Source organism: Taudactylus pleione, unplaced genomic scaffold, assembly GCF_031769625.1.
Source record: "Taudactylus pleione unplaced genomic scaffold, aTauple2 ptg000889l, whole genome shotgun sequence".
NCBI lineage: Eukaryota > Metazoa > Chordata > Amphibia > Anura > Myobatrachidae > Taudactylus > Taudactylus pleione.
This window is the reverse complement of record NW_028285290.1, coordinates 267815-292256: the sequence shown is the minus strand read 5'-3', so window position 1 is coordinate 292256 and position 24442 is coordinate 267815. Positions and strand designations below refer to the sequence as shown.

The following is a 24442-nucleotide window of genomic DNA, read 5'->3' as shown; positions in this document are numbered from 1 at the left end:
AAGGTGGTTTTGGTCAGTAAATAGGGTGGTAAAGTGGGCACAATCACCAGTTTATATATTTAAGTATTTAAATAAGTAGTTGTGCAATGGTTAAAATAGCCTTGGGCAACAATTGTGACACTTGGAATCCATAGAAAGCAGCCTTAATGGGACATGTGAAACCGTAACTTTTGTCAATGATATTTTATATACATATAAGAGCACAGTCATGTCCTTATATTAAGGCTGCAACTGCAATTCTCCCACAGAATTCCAGAAAGGGGGTGGGGGGCATGGTGTTTAAGGGGCTACACCTCAAAAGCTATTGGAGGTACAGAGCTGAGATTTGGCACGGACGGGTAGAACTGTTGCTCGGTGCTGCAAATTTCAGGGCATAAACAAAAAAAATAAAAACTTTGGGAGTAATCTAAAGTTCCAACTGTCACTTTTCTCTGACATTCTCAATTAGAAACACTTTTCTGCTGTTCTCTATGGGTTGTTTTTGGGAAGGCAAATCTAGACTAGGTTTGTTTTATTAGGTAGCCATTGTTCCAGGGTACATGCTTTTGGGGTTCAGATAAATTAGAATGTTATTTTTTTTTAAACCATTACCTCAAGAATGCACCATTGAATAGATAGGAAATTTCGACTTTTTGCGCAGTCGGAGCCTCCGGCAGGTGTACTCACTGTGGCTTCAATTGGGTGTACAAAAGATGGCCATCATTTGTGGGCTTTAGCAGCGGTGGGCTCGGGGGAAGGAAGCTGGCGTTAGATGCAGCGGGACCCCGGGGGAAAGGTAGCAGGTGGTAGCTGCAGCCAGGGACCCGGGGATGGTGGCAGGCCTTAGTGGCCGGTGATGGTGCAGGCTTTAGAACCCTGGGGAGGTGGCAGCACACAGATGCAGGCTCAGATCTGGAAGATCCGTGATACACGTGTGTGTGTGTGTGTGTGTGTGAGATGAGATATATATATATATATATATATATCTCATGGCCTCACCCCCAAAAATCAACCAGCACTGGGCATTGGAGACCCAGTACTGGTTGTGCTAAATACAGGGAACAAACGTAGGGGTCCCCTGTATTAAGTACAACCAGCACCAGGCTTTTCTGAACCAGTCCTGGTTGCCAAAATATGGGGGACAAATGACTTGGGGTCCCCCATATTCAGCACAACCAGCACTGGGGTCTGAGCTGGTTCTGGAAATACAGGGCAAAAAAAAAATATAAAAAAAAAATTGTGTAAAGTCCCCCTGTATTTACCAGCACTGGACCCTTTCTAGCTGGGGGTGATGCCACAGCCAGGGGAGCCCTTTCACCGGGCTCCCCAACCAAAACATCACTCCTGACTGCTAGTCAGGCCAGGTATTCCTGGAGAGCTGGGTCCCCCTCTCCAGGGCACCCCAGGCAGATAATCCAAGGCCATCCCAGTTACCTCTGGCCGGTTGGTGCCAGGTTGATTGTGTAGTGCATATGAAACTATAAATATTTTGTCTTTTGCAGTAGTACTACAGGTCCCAGCAGGCATCCCTGCAAACTGGTACTTGGAGAATCACAAGTACCAGCAGGCAGGGCTGGTACCTATAATACCCCTGCAAAAGAAATAAACACACTTTTTTTTGTAAAGTATTTTATTTTCCCGCACCTTCACCTGGAGGGGGCGACAGCCTTTAAGCTTTTTTGCATGGCAGTCACCCATCCAGGGCTTCTGCAGCATCTTCTTGCTTCAGCTGGTCTTCTCGCCAGCTACCCGGCCAACGACTGACTGGCGCCTCACTCTGGCTTTATACAATCCAGCTGAGGGGGCGGGGTGATGACAGCGCCAGCCATAATTGGCTAGCAGCAGCCATCTTTCAATTTAAAAAATGGCACTTAGGCGCCATTTTTCAAATGGGTACGCATGGTTTTCACCATTGAAGTTAATGGTGAGAACCACTCATTGGCTGGGAGGCGGAAGGCTCACTTCTCAGCCAATGAGCACTCCACACCGGGATTTCTGTACTGAAATCCCAGGTGGACCGGTTATTATGGTAGTAGTGTCCTCTAAGAATTTTTTTCCCCTCTATTTCCAGAACCAGCTCAGAGCCCAGTGCCTGTAATTTGCCTCAGTTGCATAAGACTGCATGTGTGTATTCCAATGAGCATACAGTTCTGTGAATTAGCTGCTCCACCATTTTGTGAGTGACAGCAATCTCACTCTGTGAGAGGGCTGAATCTGCAGTTAACCACAGGGTGTGATGGCATTCCATATTTGTATTGCGTAAGGAACACATCCATTAAGTCAGCCTTATTGATCGTAATTTCGTTGCTTCTTTTTTTTTTTCGTTTGAGTGGCACAAATTCAGTAGGTTTTGTGAAATTTCAGATCATGTGTAAGAAGCCTTAATGGGACACGTGAAACCATAAGGTTTTTTTGTCTATGGATAGAGATAGATATGTATATCTCCATCTATTTTTAGTCCCGCTGAAGAGATTGCTCCTTCAGCATACCGCAAGATGAAATGTAGGACTTTTGTGAAGCTGGATGTTGTAGTCCTTTCGGTGACAATGAAGTCCAATGAACACGAATGTCCTCAGCAAATGGGCAAGTATAAATGAAGAATACCAGCAAGTAGCAGTTCAGGCTGCTGAAGGAGCTACCATTTCAGAGGGACTGCACGGAGCTGCAGGAATAATATGCATCCCCTGGTAACTCATCGCCTTTACAATTTGGACTGTTCTTGTGGGAGCGGTAATTAACCCTTCAATTCTCAGCCAAGAACTTCGCATTTTTTACATTAGTGATATACTTACATAGCAACCCAGCTCAGGTATGAACTTTATGTACACTTGCATGTTTTGAGTTTAATTTTTCACTTTCTTTAAGCTAAACTAGTTGTTTAATGTATTAATAAATTATGTAAGCTCACACCATTTTATTTACACCATTTTTCTAGTGCACGCCTTGTGCTGTTTAATTATTCTCATGCGATTTAAGAAAAAAAAAAAAAAAAAAAAAAAAAACACACTACATTTATATACAGAATGTTTATTTATTTTCAATAGCATTGCCTGTAGTTCAAACTTGGTACAGTTTCCAGACATGAATACTTAGAAATGCTTCTCCTGGTAAGTGCAGAGGCTATAGGATATAAAAGTGCAGTACTACAAACCACTTATTTGCATTCTGCTATGAAGGAAAACAGAATTACAAGATAGATGGACGGTCACTGTCCATTTAAAATACAGACTCAACATTTCCCATCTCCACACAAACGGTCTTGAGTTGTGAATAATACTCTATGGCCACTTGTCCATTTTCACGTCCAAAGCCTGTAGACAAGTTAGCAAGAGTCACTTCATGCAAAAGATGGCAGCATAAAGCACACGTCTGTTTTGTCATAATGTTTCCACAAAACAGTAACATGCAAAATTAGGATTACATTTGAGATTAAAAGTTTGTTCTCACAATAACACAATATAATTTAGGCTTTCAATGAAACAAATCTCATGAGCATGCCCTTCCAAGCATTTATTTCACCATTATCATTTACTTGGTCTATCCTGAATATCCCCGTTTTATCCATGTCCCATTTTCCCCAGCCAGGCCCTGCACACTGACACCATACAACTAAAGGACATACATAGATACCCCAAACATTATCCAAGTCAATGCTTTAAACGTCCATACAATTAGAGAGGGATCCTACTAATACATACCAGACTTCTTGTATCCTCCAAAGGGCAGTTCCACTGGGCTTACATTGTAATTATTGATGAAGCACATTCCAGCCTGTAGAGCCGCCACTACTCTATGCGCACGCTGGATGTCCCTGATCAAACATAGAAAATAATAAAATAAGATTACCTACAATTCAAATGGCCAGAGTGATGAGAAATTACAAAAATTAGCTGGAAACTTATGTAGAGAAATTACATTTTACTTTACCCTAGAAGACTAGGCACATATAATAAATGGTCTGCAGGAGAATTTGCAATTGGTTCACATGCAGAAAGTAAAAACCCCAACTTAAATATGTAGTGCACTGTCACATGCTAGGACTTACAGCCAATATTGCCAGTCTTAAATTACTACATGTTATTTAATAAACCACCAATCAGTAATTCCTTGTAATGAACAGCGATTAAGGAGAGTGGCTAGGTGAATGCACAGAAGTGGGAGTGATCATGGTATTGACAATGTAAATGGTCAGAAATTTAGTAGAACCTATTTTGGCATTTACCAATGAGTAGTCTAAAGGTGCCTACACACTGATATTTTACACGATTTGCCCAATTCCGACACATGACGACAAATAGTGTAAAATATGCCCAAATCGTGAGTGTCCTCTCATCACGATGCGCGTCCCCGCAGGTCATACATCGCATCTTCAGATCTGCCGTGCTGTAGGGCAGATCTGACAATCAGTCACGATGCACTGGAATAGTTAGGAGGCACAATAGATAATTTGTTACATTGGACAGTTTAACACCAAATCGTGCCCACAACTGCTGGGGAGAGTTCAAGGGGAAGTTGGACACTATATATCGCATCATGACCACATGACCAAGTGTGTAGACACCTTAAGTCATTTATCAGTTACTGTACCTAGTAAATGCACTATTGGGCATTACTACATGCATGTATACAACTTAAAACATTAATTTTACAATTGTTTAGATTGAGTGTAAATACTGACAGAAGAAACCACACAGCAAACACCCTCCTATATATCAGACCTGCTAAAGACACCTCCAGCCAAACCATAGGGTGTGTTGTTTGCCCTTGCCAACACTTCTTCCTCTGTATCAAAGGGCAGTATAGACATTACAGGTCCAAAAATTTCTTCCTGGACGCAGGTCATCTCATCTTTGCAGTTTCCTATTGGTGAGAAAAATAGCACGTTTGACAAATAGTCCAAACAAAATTTGGTGCACTCAGACTATAATAGATGCAACAACTGGTCTAATTTTACCCTACTCAAATACTATAAAAATAGATCAGTTCAATAAAGCTTTCAGTGCAATGTGTAAAACCATTAGGGACTACCCAAGTACAAGCCATACCTCAGTACCAATGTACACCTTCCCTGTAGGTGCATTAAGCGCTTGCTGTTATTTGCATTTTGTGCACAGTATTTTACTTTGTTCCCCTGTGCAGAGTTACTCTTGACAAACATTAACCTTGTGGGAGATTGAGGTGGGGAATGTCATAGGGGCTGTGTTTCAAAAACATACCCTAACCTTTGGTTTATCGCTTTAAAATAAACAGGTGCAAAAAGGCAAGAGCTCTATGCACCCACAGGCGGCATGTGCTTTGCTAAAAAGAGCTATAACACAGCTAGAGCCTACGTACAAGCCACACCTGAGTGCACACACTTATCCACAAACGTTTAGAATAGGGCTAGAACCATTCAGAGAGGCAGCAGCTAAATAATACCCCAAGACATAGTGCAACAGTGCAAGACTCCACACCCTTCCAATTATAGCCCCTTTATGGCAATTATTGGACCTGGTATTCAGTCTTTGGTAGCACATTCCATAAAATTAAAAAAAAAAAAAAAATCAATTTGAGGTTTTACTTTTACTAAACAAAAAAGGTGTGTATGTACACGCAAGGAATGGCACCAAGTACTTATTCAGCGTGTGTGCACTGTAATGCAAGGGTGGATTTGGGATTATCTGTAATTTCTACTTCAGGGAGCTCCTCAGAAATGACAGCAAAAGCACTCTGAAATTAGAGAGTTCGCACTATACACTGCTCATCATTTCCCTACTATACAGATTCATCTAGATTCCAACATTTTAAATGTATGACAGGATGAATACACAGTTCTTGACATTGTAAGTGTTTTGGGGGGGGTGCAATAAACCTTTTCAGCCAGCTACACTATGTACACAAAAATGATTGACAGAAAATAGAACAAGATTTTATAGACGTCCGGAATTTGTAGGTCCACCACGGGCAGTGATTACTGCAGACACCCTTCTTGGCAAACTGTCCACAAGTTCCTGGACAACAGCAGGCGGTATGTTTTGCCATTCCGTCTTAAGTACAGGGACCAACTGACACTGAAGGTGGTCAAATCGGCCTAGAATGCACCAGTCGCTCCAACTGGACCCAGAGGTTCTCAATGGGGTAAAGATCTGGACTCTGAGCTGGCCTGTATATATGGGTTACCAAATTCTGTATACCAGTCCAGCATCACCTAGGAAATGTGACAGATGGTATCCCCGCCCTGATAAAACATTTGTGGTTTCCATAGAATAATGAAATAAATTCTATTACTACAGAAGATCAGCTAAGACTGTCTCCTGTACCACAAATCTTTAAAAAAATAAAAAAAAAAACACCTTTGTAAAGCTGCCACAACATGTCCATTTTATTAAGTATTTTGAAAAAAAAAAAAAAAAAATTATATAAAAACTATAATATTTCTTTATATTACCTAGTACACAGGGGTTCATGAAAAAGCCTCCCTTCAGCTTAGGATCTTCTGGGATGTAAGGAATCCCTCCAGTCAAAATCTTGGCTCCCTAAAGAAAATACACGTTTGCATAGTTTTATATGGAGTACTTGACTTGGAGGAAGGGGGGTGGGGGGTGATCGCTTCACTACAGGATACTACTAGCAGGTGCACACATCTGTTGGACATTTACCAAACAGAATGTAAACCAAGAAATACATTTGGAATTGTTTCATACATTAGTTGCTGGCTAATGCTCTTCACTTTCCCTATGTTAGTCATACAAGAAAGCATACTTTACTATTTACTGTAAGTTGGTTTATGGGTCATTCCATGAAATATAGGACAATACATGAACATTACAATTTATCACATCAGAAGCCAAGACATTTTCGACTTCATTTCTTTCCACTGATGAACGTAATGTAACTGTCAGTGACTTAAGATGTAGTCAACATTGGCAACTGGTTCTATGTTGAATATGATGGAAAGAATTATCCAGGTGAGATCAGGGACATCAGAGATAGTGAATACTTAAGGGGAGATGCACTAAGCCTTGGAGAGAGATAATGTACCAACCAATCAGCTCCTGTAATTTTTCAAACAGCCTGTAAGTGCAGTTAGGAGCTAATTGGTTGGTACTTTATCACTCTCCAAGGCTTAGTACACACACAATGGAGCAAGCTGGCAGTAACTGGAAATGGCCATAATCACCAGATTAAATATTATACATCTTCAGTGTTAATTAGGAAGAGTGGCTATTTGGCGCAACTGAAGCCACACAGGAAGTTTTTTCCCTCTTCAGATATGTACAGTTGTGTCCTCATACACTAAGTCTCATGTCACAGGGAGCAGTTCTCCAGGAGCCTGAGGAATGCATCCATTTGATGGCACGACTGGCTTTACAGTAGTGTGAGCTGAATGGAGAGGGTATAATGGCAGTGCGGCAAAATGTGTTGCTATGGACTGATGAGGTCGCTGCAGAGATAAGGAAATGTGTTGCTACATGGGATGGCCAAACCTAAAATGGTGACACATACTACTCCATAAAGGACCTTTTAACAATGCCACTGTACCGGTCTTATTTCAGTACAAATTCTCATTTACCACTTACCTGCTTATCAGCAGACTTAATAAAGCCAAATACTTTCTCCAGTTGAGGGCGGTTAATGAGTGGTCCCATCCTAGTATCTTCCAAAAGAGGGTCTCCAATTTTAATTTTCTTTACCTTCTTCACCACCTCTTCAGTAAACTTCTCCAAGATGTCCCGTTGAACAAAGACACGCGTGCCATTGCAACACACCTAAACAAAATCAAAGTCACTTTATGATGTAATCTCACAATGGATAGGATGCCAGCCTGTTTCAAAATCAGACACTTTTGTAAGTATAATTACAGTATTTTTTCCTTTTAAAGCTCTGAAAGACTAAAGACATCTGTGGTCAATTAACTCCACTATCTAAAAATGCTCAAGTAAATTCACCGGAAATCAGGACGACGCCCAAATGAGAATAGATTCTTATTTAAACAGACAGACTTTGTTCACATGCGGTCTGTAATCACTACACACAATCCCAGGAAATTTTGAAGCAGATGCCCTGGCAAACCAAGCTCCTATTTGCTTTCCTGACAAGTTTAGAAAACAAGGCATAAAGCTAAACCAAATCTTTAATAACTATATATTAAATAATAATGTAAGAAAACATGCTGCTGTGAGATCACATATGATCCAAACTAGATATCAATGCCTTCAAAAAGGACCAAAAGCTGGGTTGGGGTTTGGTCTTAAAATTGCCATTTAACTTACCCTACCTAATAAGGGGATTAAATAACCCCATTCATAATTTGATATGTCGTCAGTCAATACGTTTGTTTATTATGTGGGGCATAAAATATTTGTAGCAATTGCTAAAATTACTAATTGCATTAAAAGAGCTATCCAAATGGCAAATCAGCATGCAAATAAATTTTTCTATAATTAGAATTATACTACACAAGGTTTGGCTAGACTATGCATCTGTATCTGTCCTTATCACCATTTCCCAACTGCTTTTTGCACTAAGTTTATCAAACCTGGGGTCTCAAACCTCCAGTTAGCAATAACAGGTCAATGCTTCACCGTGCTGGGTATGGGATCCTGGAGGTTGGGACGCCGCCAGCTGTCAGAATACAGACAGTGGCATCCCGACACAAGTAGGCAAGTGTCCTAATCTTAATCCCTAACCCACCTTTCCCGCAGCCTAACCCTCCCCCCCGCAGCTAACCCCTACCGTCGGGATTCTAACTGCTGTGGGAATTCGGTATATTCTGAGCGTCAGCATCCAAACTACATCCAGTTTTACCAGGGCAGGCTGGGAGAAGGACCTATGCTTTATAGGCCAGGTCTCATCTCCATTCCTGTCGTCACCACCTTACTATACCACTGCAACACTGGCAGATACCAGAGTAATATTGCAAACTAATACCTTCCATAACCTTAGGAATTCTGCAATATTCATTATACACTGAATTGCATTATATTAGCCCCAAGGTCATTGTGACTACTAGCAATACTAGTATACATTACCTTCAACTTTTATTCATATACTGTATTTTATCTGCCCGACTGTAGGGTTAAATACAGTTAGCATAAACCTACTTGCCAAGTCACTAAACCTGCAATATTTACTGTTCATTGCTACAATATGTAATCCTACAATCCTCTGCTCATCATTCTATATGCTCTCTTGCAATACAGTATTACACCTACCTGTACTGTAATGGAGGCAGTCCACGTTTATATCTTGCACTCTCAGGGGTCTATTTACTAAGCCTTGGATGGAAATAAAGTGAACGGAGATAAAGTACCAGCCAGTGAACTGCCATGTCACAGGCTGTGTTTGAAAAATGACAGGAGCTGATTGGCTGGTACCTTATCTCCATTCAAGACTTCGTAAACAAACCCCTCAGACTCGTGCAGATTCACACAGACAACCCTTCCACTCACTCAGCAACAATCCACATATTTTGTTCATTATCTCTAACCCACACATTACCACATACTTTCTCACACACATGGTGGGATCCATCAATGCTAAAAATACAGCCAAACCTCAGAAAATGCTGTTTGAGTTATAACCACATTTTCCATAAACACCAAGCTCCAGAAAGAAGAGATTTCTAGAGCTTGGACCAGATAGACATTGCCATCTATGTATGGTGTTGCCTAATAGAAGTTTATGGGCTTCTTTTTGGAAGGATTCCTACCCAGGATCCCCCATGGATCATACGTGTGCAGAGGCTCATAAACCCTGAAATCCCCACACCGCAGAAGACAGCTCTTATCGGAAGATTTGTCCTTTGCTTAAAGTGTCCATACATGCGGCACTACTAAACACTGGTATGTATCGCATCCAAAATACCATGCTTGATGCATCCTGCCCACAGCAAGTAAAAAAAAAAAAATTTTAGGTTACAGACTGTGTATATGATCTTTAAATTATCTTTGTGGTAAAAGACTTTGTACCAGGTGCTTATTCCATCATCCTTTCTATTATAGCCATTCGGACATTTTATATTGTAGTGGACTTGATAGACTTGAGTTTAGCTGGTGAGTCAACTCTTAACCAAGACCTACTTGGGAGGTCAAGAGATGTGCAATATTTGGGTGGTATAGAACAGTCATACAAAGGAGTCACATGACCACTCATAGCCTCCTTGTCCAGACACATTCGCATAAATGGAACTTCTTGTCTATAGTTGCAATGGTTCAAGTAGTGTGTAGAACAATGCCTCTAGAGAACATCTGAGAGGTCACACAAATGCCCCAGCCATCCTGGCGCAGGCATTGCTCTCAACATGGATCCCCCGCCACCACATGACCCCCACCGCCGATTGCTCTACTCTACAGTGAAAGCTGACAGATGTCTGAGCTACAGTCTATCAGCCAACAGCCGAGTAGGATGGACGGTATGGATCCCACGTGGGAAGATCTTGCGTAAATGAATAAAAATTATGCCAACTCAGACCAAACTGTTCCTAGACCGCCCCTAATTTTTCTACTAGGAAAAGCTTGAAATAGAAGCAGTATCAAAAGGAACATGAGAACTCATCCAGAGTCTGCAAGCCATTTCCATAATACTTCCAGGTTCCACTGGAGAGGACATAACTCAGCACTTCGAATTTCACTCTGCATCCAGAAGGGATATCTTTGATTTAATGCCATTCGCTGATGTTGCAAATCCAGTGACGTTGAAAGGCAGGCATCCACATGTCTTGCAAATAAAGACACTCCATGGGGATTGGTCTTGCAACACCAGGGGAGGAGAGGGTAGAGATGCAGCGCTGTTGCATGACCTCCCTCTAGGATTTTCTTTTTGCGGGTCACTAAAGAAAAAAGGCAGAGACAAGCAGGGGTATCTATTCCTACAGTTTGTTAATATATTTAACATCCTGCATTGATACCACAATCCAGAAAATTAAACTTTGAATATAAAAGGGATTTGTTTGTAGATTTAGACAGTCTAAAGAAACTGCCTCAGCCTCCTGAACAATAAGACAGTGGCCTATCGCATGCTATACATACATAAAACAGTTAAAAGCACAATCCCACAATAAAACATAAATGTGCTCCCTGGGAATTAATCCCAGGACCTTGTGGATTTGATACCAGTGCACCAGCCAGTTAAGCAAAGACTAAACTGCTCTATGGCTCAGGGAACATTTTAGCTTTCTGAACAGTCCCTGCTCCCAACACATCCTGGCCAGAGCCAATCTCCCACATGCGGTGGGTATAAGCTTGGATGTAAATACATCCAGTGCTGGTCAATTTGCCTGTTCTTGGGACGGTTTTAACTGCTGCTGTTATTCTGAAGATTCCAGTTAATGACCTGAACAGTTTTGACTGATCCCAATTCTGACTGTAGATGGTTGTGAATTCTTCATTAGCTGCCTGCCTCAAACCCAGATAGTTTCCAGTTTACTCTGCTATTGCCAACTCTACCCCTGGGCCATATTTAGACCCTTCTTGACCTTCTGCATGACTAAACTCAACTAGTTTGACTACACTTCTGTCTCCTGCATTCAAATACCTTGGCTTTACTCATCCCCTCATTGTATCTGGGGGGCTGCATCCTGCCCAGCAGAGCAGCAAAGACCATATCCCCTTGCAGCTGTGTTTGTCACTGCTTATCTTGAGGTCAGAGTCTAAACTACACTTATGCCTTTGGAGTGTAAACCACTGACTAGGTTGCTGCTTTTCTTCCCTTAAGCATGCTCTGAAAGAATAAAATTTACAAACTGACATACCTAGAGCATTGTGAATGGTGACAGACACCATGCTGACAATGAGATGTGCCACTTTTAATGTAAGCCTAGCCCTAACCACAGCCCAGTGCCAACACTGAGTGTTGACATTCTTACTGCACACCCCAGGGAGCTACCTGTCCCTGCTTGCACTTTCAATAAGCCATTTTAGGCTAAAAAAGGAAAAAAAGTAAGTAAAATAAGAATAAAACCTAGGGGGCTGGATGGCCTATGGGTGGGATGCAGCAACGTGAGAAATGCTGTCAACTCCCCTAAAATGCATTTCTCATATGCACCAAGCCCCGGAATGGGAATGCATAGCTTGGATGCGGTGGGTAATGGCATATTTTTTGATGATGTTTCCGAATAGAAGCCCATAGGCTTCTATAGGGTGAGTGCAGTGAGAGGGATCCAATTGGATCCCTCCCAGGACCCCCTGCGGCGTGAGTCATTCTGCGCATGGACAGAATGACACCAGAGAGATTTCCGGGTCATAGACCTGGAAGTCCCTCATTCGCAAAAGACATCTTACAGAGAAAGCTGTAGTTTTTGTTCATGCATACTGGCGTTGGTTACGCCGGCATGCATGTGAAGAGTGGTGGAATGCATCGCATCCCAAATGCAATGAGTTATGCATCCTGCCCAAGGAGTTAAACTATATACCTTCTGCATGGGTTTGACATCGCCTCGACAGAATCATGAAAACCATTACATAGAGAAGTCTTACCTGTCCCTGGGTGAGGAAGTTTGCCATCATGGCCCCATTCACAGCATTATTTAGGTCACTGTCTGAGAAGATAATGAGTGGAGACTTTCCTCCCAGCTCCAAGGTAACTGGTTTTATGCCTTTTGAAGCCATCTCCATGATCTGAAATAGACAGGGTCAGATTACATTTGTAAGTTTTGTCGCTATAGTGTCCCAATACTTCCAGATAGAGGGGAGGGAAGAGGCAGAGATTCAATGCTCTGGAACATGATTTGGAACAAACCAGACCTACAGCTTAGCACATATAAGCACCATGTGCATGATTTACTACAAGCTGCCTTACCTTGGAGCCAGTAGGGACACTGCCTGTAAAAGATATTTTGGCTACATCTGGGTGCTTACAGAGGAATTCTCCAGTGGCAGCTCCCCCCTGCACCACATTGAAGAGACCTGGTGGGCCACCCGCCTCCTTGAGGATCTCAGCCAGAAAAACTACAGTAACGGGAGTGAAGGGAGAGGGCTTGTACACCATGGTGTTACCTGGGAGGAGCAAAAAGAAATGTAACAGCAATCAGTGCTAAATAAACCTCAGATAAACTGGAGAGATTGAGTCCGTTACTGCGCCCTTCCCCATCAAAAATATACATACAGAGGTCACAGAAGTGGAGTTATCACACGGTTTTCTAGACTGTAAGCCCAGACACTTTGAGATTAGTAAAAAGTGGGTGTGCCAATGTATGTTAATGAATGAATTATCCAATTTCCTTATGTATTTAAGAAGCTTCCCCTGGATAAGTTATAAAATTAAAAAAAAAAAGGTGTTACACCATAACTTTTACTCGGAGGTCCATAGGGTCCACAGAAATTACCTTGGGGTATGTGGGTGGAGTGATCCAGGCACCAAAAACAGTTAACAAGCTTTAGCTCCCAGGATGCACTGGGTCCTCCTCCATATACACCCACCCCTGGCTACAGGCAGTTTGTTATCAAGCAGGAGAAAGAAAAAAGTTAAAGTAAGGACAATTGTACTTTAGAACCACTCTGAAGCTGCATACACACAACGATTTTATGTCAGATTTTTGAAAGTGTAATGAACGATTTTTTTGAACTGCAAACGATTTTTGCATATTCCCTTAATGAAAGTCGTTGAGTTGACAAGTCTGACTGAACTACAAAAGTGAAACGCGCATGAACGATAGTTTAAAGTTTGACTCAGAAAGTGAACAATTTTTTCAAACTATTATTGTTATAACAATATTGTTTAACAATAATCATTAAAAAAAAATCATGCGTGTATGAGGCTTAAGAATTCCTTTTATGTCCCAACATAGAAGAGGTAGTGGTCGTGGCAGGTGATTTTAATGCTACCTTAGATTCTCGCCTTGATAGATCTAAGCCTCCCCAACGCTCATCTGTTAGCTCTATCCGTGCTAACTCAGAAGCTTTACAACAATTTCTTTCTCAGCACCTCCTATCTGATGCATGGCGCGTAAAAGAGCCTACTGCTAAGGACTATACCTTTTATTCGCCTGTTCATGATGTCCACACAAGGCTAGACATGATTCTTGGTATTGACCCCGCGCAATTATTAGGCGTCAGTATTCACCCCAGCACCTGGTCAGACCACTCCCCATTCACAATAGATATTGAATCTCCTTTCCCTCGTAATAGCTCTTATGTTTGGCGCCTCAATGATAGGCTCCTTGTAAATCCGGCCCTACGATCACAGTTGACCTCTGAGATTACAGAGTATTTTTCTCTTAATTCCAGTCCTACTGTATCTCCACAGCTTCTCTGGGATGCCCATAAGGCCGTGATACGGGGATCCCCGATTAAGTCAACGGCTTTTGCCAGGAAGACTAGGACTAAGAGGCTTACTGAACTCATGGACCTCATTGCCCAATTAGATAGAACTCAAAGCCTCAGGCGCAGCGGATGATTATCATAAACTCGTGGCTGCCAGAGGAGAACTAGGCCTCCTTCTTAAATCAAAAGCTGAGACTTCTCTTAAACGGCTTAATCAAACATTTTATGAAAAAGGAGACAAAGCCGATAGAATGCTGGCGTCTAGATTGCGATCTAAACTCACAGAACAATGTTCTGATGATTAACTCTCGCGCAGGCGACCCTATTAGAGATCCCTTACGCATTACTGAAGAGCTTCGTAAATATTATAACAAACTATATAATCTCTCATCTTCTTTGAAAAGTCCTCTCCCTACTGAGGACTCTACAAAATTTTCTAACCAGCTGCAATTTACCTAAACTACCTTCCTCAGCTCTTGAATCCCTAAATGTTGGGGTTGAGGCACAGGAGATCTCAGAGGTGATAAAGAACCTTAAGGCCAATAAGGCCCCTGGCCCAGACGGCTTTACGGCCACATATTATAAATCCTTTAACTCCTTACTGTCCCCTTATCTTGCTAAGGTGTTCAACGGTGTGATGTCAGGAGGCTCTTTCTCCAAGGAGGCCCTAGAAGCTTGGATTATTGTCGTTCCCAAAGAGGGAAAAGATCACTCCAATTGTGCCCACTATAGACCTATCTCGCTGTTGAACACTGATGCTAAGATTTACGCTAAGATACTTGCCAACCACCTGAACTCCGTATTACCCAGCCTAGTTCATAAGGATCAAGTTGGCTTTATACCTGGGAGACAGGCCAGGGACAATACTAGACGGGTTATTAGCCTCATCCACTCTATTAATTCTACTCGTACCCCAGCCCTGGTGCTTTCCCTAGACGCTGAGAAGGCCTTTGACCAGATTTGCTGGCCCTTCATGATCCAAACACTAAGGGCCTTTGGCTTGGGAGGTAATTTTCTCCAGGGCATCCAGGCCCTATATACTACCCCTTCAGCTAGGGTCTCCATGAATGGTCTTCTCTCATCCCCCTTCCCCATAACCAATGGCACTAGGCAGGGGTGCCCTCTGTCACCCCTGATCTTTGCTTTGGTTATTGAACCTCTTGCAGCTCAAATCCGCCTTAAATTTAGATATTAGAGGTACCTTACTAGGAAAAGCAGAATATAAAGTGTCCCTTTATGCCGACGACGTTCCTCTAACTTTTACTTCTCCCCATACGTCTCTACCGAAACTCTTTCAAGTTTTGTCTGTATACGGCTCTCTCTCGGGCTACAAAGTTAACTTCTCTAAAACTGAATCTCTCGAACTTAATATATCGCCTGCGGCCTTAGATCTCCTGCGTCACAATTATAACTTTGCCTGGCGTCCCTTTAAAATTAAATATCTAGGAGTATATATTACAAGCAGATATGACATCCTATTCTCTGCAAACTTTCCCCCTTTGCTCAAAACAATTAAACTAGATCTTCTCCGATGGCGTGATCTAATTATTTCCTGGTTAGGTAGAATAGTGGCAGTTAAGATGAACCTCATGCCTAGACTACTCTACCTCTTTCAGACCCTCCCAGTTGCTGTTCCCAAACCGACTTTATTGCAGTTACACAGGTGGTTTGTTCAATTTGTATGGAAATCCAAGCCTCCACGTATCAGTTTTCTCACTCAGTCGCCCCATTACCAATGGAGGAAACAGGTTTCCTGATGTTAACCTATATTATTACGCTACGCATTTAAGCCAAGCAATAGCTTAGTTTGCTCCATCCCAGGTACCCATGTGGTTAGAAGTAGAAGCTAACTCATGCGATATCCTTTTTATGTCCGCTATCGTAGTTTTGGCTGCGCCTGACAGACCTCAATCTGTTCGCTTGCATCTGGTTATCTTTTACATGCTCCATTTGGGTTCATTGTACATCTCACTATAATATTACCTCCTACCCATCCCCTGTTACTCCTATATGGTTTAATCCGGCATTTTCCCCGGGTTTCAACCTCGCCCGCGTCTCTCCATGGATTAAAAGTGGGGTTAGGGTGGTATCTGATATTCTTGACTCGGGTGGGTACGCCTCCCTGGTTTCCTTACAGAATAAATTTAACATATCCTCTATCAACACTTACCTATATTCAAGTTTGACATTTTATCAATTCCCTCCCCTCTAATTCAATTGATAGATCATTAACGTCATTTGAATCTTTGTGTCTCCATAATCCTCTTATGAAAAGGTATTATATCTGTTATCTATAAACTTTTTGCTCTCTGTTAAAATCCCAGATACGCCAAATCATTAACTTCAATGGGAAAAAGATTTAGGGAGTCCACCTGATGAGAATACATGGTCTGTGGTGCGACAGAGAGTGTCCAAGTCCTCTATTTCTTCCTTAATTAATCAAAACGCATACAAGGTGTATTATAGGTGGTACCTGCCAGTTTGCACAAAATGTATCATTTGGCCTCTGATCAATGTTGGAGAGGTTGTGGCAAAATAGGCACTTTCATACACATATGGTGGTCATGCCCTAAAATAGTTCAATTCTGGGACAGGGTTGCCAGTCTCCTCTCGGCAATTTTTCAAACACCACTGATTAAGTCTCCCTGGTCTTTCCTCCTTGGCTGTCCATTTGAGGGCCTTAATAAACATGCCGTTAAGCTCTATTCACATATTCTGAATGCAGCTCGATGTCTAATTGCTAGACACTGGAAAGATATTGACCCTCCTCCTCGCCAACAACTTGTAAATAAAATTTGGCACGTGGCGGCCATGGAGAAAATATCAGCTTATATCCACAATAACTCTCCTGGGTTCCTCATGGTCTGGTGTGACTGGTTCCTCTATAACACCACGCCACATGGGACCCTGACCTCAGGCTTTTCGAACCTCATACTCTAACGTTTCTAATTAATTTATATTAGTTATTTGTTTATTTTCTCTCCATTCTACTATGGCGACTTCTATTTAAATTTTCCTAATGTACAATAAAGACCCGGATTCGGCCTCTTTCCCTCTTACCCTGTCCCCCATCTTATTCTTCCTTTTCTCTCCATTTCTCCCCTCTCTCTCTTACGTGTTTTTCTATTTCCTACTTGTTCTTTTGTGTAATTCATACTATTATTTACAATATATTTTCGAAGTATGTGCTATGATATATGGCAATCTTATGTTTTATCTGTTTTCAGATTGGTCTTTTTACTATATGTGTATTTTGGATACTTTGTTATCCTATATTTTTATCTGTTTAATATGCTAAATATCTCTTATCCATGCACATATTATTGTATCTTATGTAAAATTCTAAATAAATTTCGTAAAAAAAAAAAAAAAAAAAAAATGAATTCCTTTCATTTACCTCACTATACTTACCAGGTTTTTCCTTTATACCTATCAATGTTTGCTTAAAGTCATAATTTTCTACTTGTGGTGTTGATATATAGTTCGATTATGTTAGTCACCATGGTGGCTGTGGTTGCAGCATTATTCCTTATAAGAGATTATATTCTCTCTCGTAAGGTACACTATAACATTATATAATAGATATAGATAGACAATTAAAATAAAAACAGAGTTAGAGATCTAAGAATTGGCAATATGGTCACCTGCAGATATTCATCTCAGTACATTCTAACTACTTGCAATGACATGAATGCCTCTATCGATCCGGTTATAAATAATATTCACAGGTACCCTGAAGAGATCATAATGTATATAATGGAAAACTGAGATATTACAGTATCTAATTTCTGTCCCATGTGATGCCTTCCCACCTTAGATTTTGTATGTGGAATGTTAGGGGAATACACACTCCAGTTGAGTAGGCATTAACATAGCTTAACAAAATTAAATCCAATGTTGCATCTTTACAGGAGACCCATTTAACTCCAGATGAACATGCCAAGCTAAATACGTAACATCAGGTATTCGCCTTTTCCTCATACCTCTAGGGCTCGGGGTGTAGCAATATTACTACACAAGGGTATTCAGTATACTATTCATTCTAACGAAGTGGACCAGAATGGTCGTTATAGATGCTACTAGATATTTTATGTGCAATGTTTATGGCCCTAATGCCTATGAGAACTCATTAGTACTGTAGGTTTGATCAATAAGTTATACCCCTCTACAGACGCATATTATTCTAGGAGAAGACTAACTTTGTTGCCTCTCCAGTTTTAGATAGGAAGAAAATCTTGCCGTCCCTCCCCTAAATAGCCTAAAATAGGATTGATTTATATTGCTACAGAACTCAAATCTGCTAGACATGTGGAGGATGAGACCCCACAGAGATGGAATACACATACTTCTCAACTACACAATGAGTTTTCCAGACTTGACTACTTTTGTTTAATTCATTGTCTCCAATGGTCACAGATACCAATATCGAACCTATATATCCATATCAGATCACACCCCTGTGTGGGTAGAAATACAGGGGAAATTCATTTTAGGCTCACATAAATCAGTGGCGATTCCGAGCAAAACTTGCCTCTTCTCTTAAACTTAAGTCAATGCTGGAAACTGCTTGGGCCACTTAAGTCACTAACAATCAGACTCAAAGATAACCCAGGTTTATTCTGGCAAACAGCTAAGGACGTGATACATCTCATTTAAGAAATATAGGACCGAACAAGATACCGCTTATAGAGATGCTCAGACTTCCAAGAAATTCTTTCCAATCTTTGAAAGCTTCTCCCTCACCATTAAATAGAGCTACATACTACATTTTGATCAAACCCTTACTCAAATGGACAAATACATTTACTCAGGCAAATTACATTATTTATTTATTTATTTATTTTTTAGACATGGTAATAAACCTAGCCGACTTAAAGCATGTTTCAGGGAAACAGGCCACATCGTAATATTGCAGCACTTAAAGATGAACATTTGACACCACATTTTAAGGGAGACGATAAAGCGAACATTGTTTCATTACTACTAAAACCTTTATTCTCAGGTACCAATACAGAGCCATCAAAATAAAGCTTTCTGGAACACTCATCTTTGCCACAAGTTTCCCCTACGCATGCAGAGAGTCTCACCAGTAAGATCACTTCTGATGAAGTAGATCGGGCCATTAAATCCCTGAAAACATTCAAAACTCCTGGCCCAGACGTCCTTGGTGAATTCTTTAAAATGTTACGTCCCTATATCATCGAACCCTTGAATAATCTATTTAACTCTGTATTAGGTGGTAGATCTCTCACTCAGTATTCCAACTCAGCCATTGTGAAAGTCATCCCAAAGTCAGGTAGAGATCCTCTTACCCTCTTCATACAGACCCATCTCTCTACTTAACGTAGACTATAAATTACTGACAAAGATATTGGCTGAGAGACTCAAAGTGATATTTCTGTCAATCATACATCCCGACCAAACTGGGTTTGTGTGGGGAAGGAGTTCAATCAAATATTATGAAGGTTCACAGTGTTACAAACTTTACAAAGCGAGGTGACAGGTGATCCCAGGTTCCTGCTATCCCTTGTTGCAGAAAAAGGGTTTGATTTGTTAACCCGGGATCACTTGTTTGAATCGTTAAAGCACTTTGACATACCCCCCCTATTTATAGAAACCATAACGACCTTATATACCTCCCCTATCACCAGGGTCCTCCCCAATAGATACAGGTCACCGCCCTTTTGTATTCAAAGAAGAAGGACAAGGCAGGGGTGTCTGCATTCCCCGCTCTTTGCGATTGTACTTGAGCCTCTAAACTAATGCATTGAGACAAAACAGATGTTAAGGGTATTACTGTCAGAGATCAGGAATGCAAGTTATTCTTATTTACAGCTATGATTATTTTCATCTCTGATCCCTTACGCTCCATTCCTGCAATTTTAGATATTCTATCAGTCTTTAGCTCTTGTGCAGGTTATCGCATCAATGTAGATAAATCAGAATTACTTCCTATTAATTTGCCTAATTTTCTATCCTCCCACCCTCATATTGCTTCTCTTTTTACAGTCACGACAAACTCAAATACTTAGGCATTTATATACCAGCTCAACTGTCTGCACTTGACATTAATTTCTCCCCATTGCTGAATAGATAATACCAGCTATTAAATTGGAAGGATTTGAAACTCCCTCATAGGTCAAGTTAGTGATTAAAAATATAATCCCGAAATTAGCACATATCTTACAGTCCTTACCTATCACATGAAGAAAATCTGTATAAAGCGCAGTATATCAGCTTTTGTTAAAGTTTGTCTGGAAATATCAGAAGCCTAGGATGCCTCGCTCCAGAGCCTATCTACCGAAAAACAGACGACTTAGTGCTCCAAACATCACGGCTTTCACGAAATCTGCCTTATTTCGATATACAACAGATTGGCTTCTGCATACTGACCATTATACTAATCCTACTCTAGAGGAAGCCTTACTCTACCCTTACGCCCCAGCAGCTCTATTACACACCAAAAGCAAAAATCCCTTTGACCCTCCGCTCCAATACTTTGCTCTGGGATACTTACAATGCATGGCTGAACGTTAGTGTACTTGACAAATCCTTCTTCCCTCCCTTGACAATCTTCTGTATAAACATTGGAGCCAAAGAGGTATTATGTCCAAAGATTTTTGACCCAGGTGGCACTATATACTAGTTTGCACAGTTACAAGAGACATATGGTCTCACTCACTCAGTTTTTACAGACACATCATTATATTCAATCACTGGTTAACCCCTTGCGGAATTCAGATACCCCAGATATTCTATATCATATTTTCACTACAGTATATGTCGTTCAATCGGATAAAACACCTGTATGGCCATCTAATTGAATTGCCTATGCATGCTTGGTCGACGATTACACTGGCCGGGCAGACAGAAATACCCGATTTACATGATTTTGAATCAATTCTTACGGGTCTAGATGTTTTGTCATGCCGTAAGTCAGCACGGTTACAGGAGATACATTTTAGAGTGCTTAATCGTACTTGTATATCTCCGGCTCAGAGGAAGCATTTTGTACCACTGGAGACAGGAAATTGTGAGGTGTAATTGTTCAAATGCCTCTCATAATCTGTGGTATTGTGGGAAGATTAACAAATTTTGGAATAAAATTCTATACTATCTAAATTTTACATTATAATTTAAATTATCTAAAAATGCAGCCGCCCACCTCTTTGCTGACTTTTCGGTATGGGAAACAGAATCCCCTTTAGACCTATGGAAGCCCTCCCTGAGAGTTATGGTCACAATGGCCAAACCACTAAAATTCTCAAATATTGGATTTCAAGATCAGCACCCACATTGAATGAGTGGAGAAATGCCCTACTGGAGGTTCTTTATTGTGAAAATCGCATGGCCATCCTTAATGTTGAAAAAGGGGTTATGGCTGCCTCAAAAACATGGGAACCCTACATAAAGTGTTTAACAACCCAAACTCAGAACAACATTTGGAAGGTTTTTGAACATACAGAATGGTTCTTATTGCGACAGATCACCTAAGATTCTCTCCTGTATCTCCCTATAGGTCTCTTTTTGATATGCCTTTGGTTTTTGTTTTCTATTCTTGAGTATCCCACCTTATTCATTGGGATTACTAGTAACATCCCCTACCATTCCATAAGAACTGATTTGACTCATATTTTACTTTTATTTCTCTTCTCAATACTCTCCAGTGGTGATTCAAGTTATATGAAACTCAAGTGTATGATGTGAGATGTGTGGTGTGAATAGTATTTCTAAACATAAAATCTGCACTCTATGTAGTTAACCCTGTAGTATGTGCAGCTTCTGTTATTTCAACATGTTCAGTATATTTTTTGGCACTTATTTTTGTGCACTTAGAATTTACAAGTCAGGTTTGCTCCAATATATGAAAATTGAAAAAAAATTAGATAGTGATTTTACATTACAAGAAACAATGTAGCTTGTATTCAATTCTTGATTTGTATAGTGCATAACAATTTTTTTGCTGTTCAATAAACAGATTTATAAAGAAAAAAAAAAAAAAAAAGAAGAAGGATTACCCCAACATGTGCGCTAGGGTGGGTGTCCTGTGGACCTTGAAGAAAAAGTGTTAACCAAAAAAGGTGTGTTACGCCATAACTTATTTTCTTCTTCGAGGCCCATAGAAATTACCTTGGGGATGTCCCAAAGCAGTTCCCTTAAGGGTGTGGATGCTCCTGTGTCTCAGTAGAAAAGAGAATCCAACGCCTGAAGGGAGCATCCTGAGTGTCAAATTTTATGCATTTGACACATTTGCCTAAGGTGTGGACAGAAGACCACGTGGCTGCCTTGCACAATTGTTCAGCAGAGGCACCAAGACAAACTGCCCACGATGGTCCAACAGATATTGTAGAATGTGCTGTCACTGTTTGGAACAGAGGAGATCAGCCGGTGTGTATGCTTGAGAAATTGTTATACGAAGCCATCCAACCAGAGTCTGTTAGCTTGCCAGCCTTGCTTATGACAGCCATACAACACAAAGGGAATCTGTTTTCCTAATTGAGTTGGTGCGATCCACGTAGATACGAAGGGCGCGCACCACATCCAGGGAAGCTTCCCCTACTGTCTTTGTACGAAGAACAGCTCTATCCTGATGAAAAAAAAAAACAAAAAAAGGAGAGCAAATAGATATTGCTACTAAATCAGAGACCCTTCAGGCAGCGGCAATAGTAAGAAGAAATACTGTTTATTGCTGTCAACCATTTAAGTTCTACTGAATTCAGGGGTTCGAATGGGGGAGCCTGCAGAGCCCTGAGAACCAGAGACAAATGCCACAGCGCTACCGGAGGAACAAAAAAGGGAGGCTGAACCATCAGAACACCCTGAAAAAATGTCCTCAGGCAATGGGGCGATCCTTCGCTGAAACCAAAACTGAGTGCGCCGATGAATGCACCCTCAGGGTGGCCAGCTGGAGACCCAGATCTAATCCCTCCTGAAGAAAAGCACTAGAGACCATAAAACACTTGGGGATCATACTTTATGTTCACACCACTGAAAATACAAGTGCCAAATTCTGTAATAAAATGTGGGTAGAGGAAGTTTCCGTGCCCTAACAATCATCTGAATTACAGAAATGAAAAAACCTTTAGCTCTTAGGATGGAAGTCTCAAGAGCCACGCTGTCAAATACAGACGAGGAAGGTCCGGATACAGACAGGGACCCTGTATTAATAGGTCTGGCCTTAGAGGAAGAGGCCATGGAGTGTCTATGGAAAGACTCGAGGTTGGTGAACCAATGGCATCTGGGCCAAGCAGGGGCCATCAGTATTACTGTCCCGCCTTCCTGCTTAAATTTCCTGATGACCCTTGGAAGAAAGGAAAACTGAGGAAACATATGCCAGTTCGAAATTCCACTTCACTACCAGAGCATCCACAAACTCGGCTTCAGGATCCCTGGTTCTGGACTCGTACCTGGGACCCTCTGGTTGTGACCTGAGGCCATGAGGTCTACCTCTGGAAGACCCCATCTGTCCACTAGGCTCTGAAATACCTGTGCATGAAGAACTCTCTCTCCAGCATCTTCATCCTGGTGACTTAGGAAGTCAGCGTCCCAATTGAGGTCTCCTGGTATGAACACTGCAGAGATCGCTGGAAGAGGACATTCTGCCCAGACCAGAATGTTTGACACTTCCACCATGGCAGCCTGGATACGCGTGCCTCCTTGATGGTTTGAGGTAGGCTACTGTGGTGGCGTTGTCAGAAAGGCCTGCCCTTCAGTATTTCCTGTGCTTGAACCAGCGCTCCGAATACTACCCACAGTTCCAGGACATTTATGGACAGGAGACTCCCTGGTCATCCATTTTTCCCTGAAATGTGTGTCGACCTGTCACTGTGCTGCATCCGGAGGCTGGCATTGGTAGTGAGGAGCGCCGAATCTGGAATCCAGAATGGGCGACCCTTGCTGAGATAGACTGTCTGTAACCACCAAGACAGGGACAGTTGAAAAACTAGCAAGAGACGGATCGTCTGACTATTGATTGGTACTCCCCGTTCCAGTGCGAGAGGATTAACTGCTGCAATGGTCTAGAGTGGAACTGGGCATATTCCACGATGTCGAAGGTGAACATCATGGGGAGATTCAAATGTTCTGCCGGCTTTTTTTTTTTTTTTTTCAATTGTTGCTCTGTCAGGGCGCGATAGCCGCCGGCATTTCTACACGCGCGCAAGCAGAAATGTCTGAAACACCCTGGTTAGGGCGTGCCAACTGCAGATAGTGCACCCCAACCA

The 24442-nt window shown here is 41.6% G+C and overlaps 1 protein-coding gene across 1 annotated transcript in view; it reads right to left on the bottom strand.

Moving 5' to 3' along the window:
* Window positions 1-2986: 2986 nt before the first annotated feature.
* ALDH9A1 (aldehyde dehydrogenase 9 family member A1) overlaps window positions 2987-24442 on the bottom strand; it is a 54372-nt gene continuing 32916 nt past the window's right edge. The window contains exons 6-12 of the mRNA XM_088459052.1: window positions 12757-12953; window positions 12435-12575; window positions 7539-7727; window positions 6407-6494; window positions 4698-4839; window positions 3678-3790; window positions 2987-3290 (exon numbers count right to left, since the gene is read on the bottom strand). Coding sequence (XP_088315178.1) covers window positions 3196-3290; window positions 3678-3790; window positions 4698-4839; window positions 6407-6494; window positions 7539-7727; window positions 12435-12575; window positions 12757-12953 — 965 coding nt within the window. The 3' untranslated portion in view covers window positions 2987-3195. The remainder of the gene's footprint in view (window positions 3291-3677; window positions 3791-4697; window positions 4840-6406; window positions 6495-7538; window positions 7728-12434; window positions 12576-12756; window positions 12954-24442) is intronic.